Source organism: Orycteropus afer, unplaced genomic scaffold (assembly GCF_000298275.1).
Source record: "Orycteropus afer afer isolate SDZICR_OR568_19922 unplaced genomic scaffold, OryAfe1.0 scaffold00741, whole genome shotgun sequence".
Classification (NCBI taxonomy): Eukaryota; Metazoa; Chordata; class Mammalia; order Tubulidentata; family Orycteropodidae; genus Orycteropus; species Orycteropus afer.
Window position 1 is genome coordinate 124,164 of NW_006922328.1, and position 3,726 is coordinate 127,889.

The window sequence follows — 3,726 nt, forward strand, 5'->3', positions numbered from 1 at the left end:
CTCCAAGTTCATCCACGTTATGTGGTGTTTTGTACTTGATTTTTTAAAGGTGAGAGCAAACTAACTCTAGTCTGTGGGGTTTTACCTGACAAAGCTATCACATCTGGCCTCCCAGAGCCCCTCTGGAATTGAGGATACCACCCGAGAGGTGCCACAGACTGCAGAGATGAGGATGGTTAGTCAGCTGTACATGGACATCAAGTTCCTCACAAACAGTGAAAAGACAGCCTCTACCAGGGCGCATGCATGTCTCTTGCAAAAGAATGAAGTTGGACCCCTACCTCACACCATACAGGAAAGTTAACTCAAAACGGATCAATGACTTGAATGTAAGAATTAAAGCCATAAAACTCTTAGAACAGAACACAGTGGCAGTACCTTGGGACCTAGTTTTTGACAACGGATTTTTAGATATGACACAAAAAGTATGAACAAGAAGAAGAAAACTAGATGAAATGGACTTCATTAGAATTAAGAACTTTTGTGCATCAAAAGACTTTATCAAGAAACTGAAGAGACAACCTATGGAACAGGAGAACAAGAACATGCATCTAATAAGAGTTTCATACCCAGAGTATATAAAGAACGCCTCCAACTTAATAACAACCAAAAAAAACAACCCAACTGAAAAAATGAGAAAGGACTTGAATAGCCATTTCTCCAAAGATACACAAATGGATAATAAATACATGAGAAGGTGTTCAAGGTCATTAGCTGTTAGGGGATGTGAACCGAAACCACAATGAGGTTTACGTGCACTAGGATGGCCGTGATCAGAAAAATAACTGACAAGTGTTGGCAAGGATGCAGAGAAAGGGGGACCCCTGTCCATCGTTGGAGGGAATGTGAAATGGTGCTACTACCATGGAAAGCACTTTGGCGGTCCCACAAAAACAGTTCAACCCAGAACTGTCATGTCTCAGCAAGTCCCCTCCTAGAGAGACACCCAAGACACTGGAAAGCAGGGGCTCCCACAGATGGGGCACCAACGTTCACTGAAGCTTCATTCACAGCAGTCAAAAGGTGAAGCAACCCAAGTGCCCACCACCACGTGAATGAATCAAGAAGATGGGTCCACACAGACAAGGGAATAGCGCTCATGCAAAGAGAAACGTAGTCTGATGTATGCCACCACATGGATGAACCCGAGAAACAATATGCTGAGTGACGTCAGTCACACAAAGACAAGTGTTGGGCCATCCCACTTACTGAACACATAAAAGTGGTTGAAATGGCAAATATTGTATATATTTTATCATAATAATGAACAGAATTTCCCAGTGTATTACTGGGAAACTGCCAAAACAATGAAAAAATTCATCCTGGAAGAAGTATAGCCAGAATGTGCCTTAGAAGCAAGAATGGCCAGACTTTGTCTCTTCTATTTTGGTCATGTTGTCAGAAGGGACCATTCCCTGGAGAAGGATATCATGCTTTAAAGAAGAGGGTCAGCGAAAAAGGGGAAGGCCCTCAAGGAGATGGACACAGTGGCTGCAACACAGGTTCAAGCACAGCTAAGGTTGTGAGGATGGCGTAGGACTGGGCGGTGTTTCTTTCTGCTGTACGTGGGGTTGCTATGAGTCGGAGTTGACTCAATAGCACCTAACAACAACATATCAAAAGAGGGGAGAATGCAAAACAGAATTCAAAATTCTCTGCAGTCTTGACAACTTCCTTATCATATTTTGGATAGGATTTTATTTTCTCCGAGGAGAAAAAAGTCATTGCTGAGAATTACATTGGGACATTCATGATAATAGTAATGCCAACTATCTGTGGTTATAAAATCTAAAATCACTGACACGTTTTTTGAGTAACAGTGGGGTCCTTGATGTACTCACTATGGATGAAAAAATTATCTAAGCTACACTGTGTAAGTTCACACTGAACAAAAAAATCCGTGATAAAAATGTACAGGAAACTCACGACAGCATGACCTTCAAAACTTAGGCCACAAGAGACACGCATGGTCATGTGTGGTCACTTCATGGTAAAAATGCCATTCTGGGGCTTCTAGAGGTAAACAAGCCGTCTCCACACAGAAGGTCCCTCAGCAACACTCAACCAACATTCATGACTCAAGATTACTGTTCTGTCATGCAAGCTTTTCTGACGTTTTAAAACAAGAAATGCTGTACACAGAGATTGAATTAGAAAATTCAAGAGTCAGGAATCAGAGGAGGAAAAGAAACGTACAACTAATTGCTTCCATGAATAACTGCCTCATCTGCCCTGAGAACAGAAGTGGACGGTGCCCGGCTATCATTACTGAATGTTTTGATCAATTCCATGATCAAAAGGGGGGAGAATGCAAAACAGAACTTCAAATTCTCTGCAGTCTTGACAACTTCCTTTCCATTGGTCATGTTGTCAGAAGGGACCATTCCCTGGAGAAGGACATCATGCTTGGTCAATGGTCACCCACTGAGTCACAAGAGTTTGTATTTGGCAGCACTGTGACCAAAATCTTATTCCACGAAAACTAGTGGCCATTTGGTCACCTTTGACTCATGGCAACATCAGGTGTGTCAGGGTAGAACTGTGCTCCACAGGACTGTCAAAGGCTGATCTTACAGATGCAGATCACCAGGCTGTTCTTCCGAGATGGCCCTGGGTGGACTTGAACCTCCAACCTTTCGGTAGCAGCCAAACGTGTTACCTGCCTGCACCACCAGGGGACTTGAGACTCAATTAAATCTTTCAATTAAATTAAACTCTTTCAATTAAATCAAAACAACTATTTGAATTTAATTGAATTCAACAGCTATGAGATAGGTAAATCCCAAAGGAACCTATTATGACAGGGACAAGTAAAACATTCATCACAAAAAAAAGTAAGAAGGAACAGGGGAGGAAGGAGAAAAAGGACAGCAAGAAAGGAGAATGAATAACCCCCATGAGAGCTGCCCCATGACCCTGACCATCACTCTACCTGTCGCTGAACGGTCTGCTTTACCTGTTAAAATGAGGATGACAATCACAGCAAATATGTCAGGGTTTTTGGCCAGCACCCCAGGAGCATGCAGGGACATGTGTGTCCGTGAGAACTCCCCGATGGGTCTGCCTATCAGCTCATCAAACGTCGCACTCCAGGCCCTCGCCACACTCGACGTACCTGTCACAAAACAAGCAACACAGGACATGCAAGGAAAATCACTCATTTATATTTGTCTTTGTCATCAAGCTCAGTGTTCAGCACATCCACACAGGGATTACAGACAATGGCCCAACTGCTGCCTGAACCCACTGCCATAGAGTCGATTCTGACCCACAGCGCCCCTAGAGGACAGAGTGGAACTGCCCCACAGGGTTTCCAAGGCTGTCAGTCTTCACAGAAGCAAAGCCCAAACCACACCCACTGCCTTGGAGTCGATTCTGACTCACAGCGCCCCTAGAGGACAGAGTGGAACTGCCCCACAGGGTTTCCAAGGCTGTCAGTCTTTACAGAAGCAAAGCCCAAACCACACCCACTGCCGTTGAGTTGATTGTGACTCACAGCGCCCCTAGAGGACAGAGTGGAACTGCCCAACAGTTTCCAAGGTTGTCAGTCTTCACAGAAGCAAAGCCCAAACCACACCCACTGCCGTGGAGTCGATTCTGGCTCACAGCGCCCCTAGAGGACAGAGTGGAACTGCCCGACAGTTTCCAAGGTTGTCAGTCTTCACAGAAGCAAAGCCCAAACCACACCCACTGCTGTGGAGTCGATTCTGACTCACAGCGCCCCTA

The 3,726-nt window shown here is 44.7% G+C and overlaps 1 protein-coding gene across 1 annotated transcript in view; it reads right to left on the reverse strand.

Annotated features, from left to right (window-relative positions):
- The window catches only part of SLC7A1 (solute carrier family 7 member 1), a 34,478-nt gene that overhangs the window by 26,305 nt on the left and 4,447 nt on the right, over positions 1 to 3,726 (reverse strand). The window contains exon 2 of the mRNA XM_007957377.1: positions 2,957 to 3,115. Coding sequence (XP_007955568.1) covers positions 2,957 to 3,115 — 159 coding nt within the window. The remainder of the gene's footprint in view (positions 1 to 2,956; positions 3,116 to 3,726) is intronic.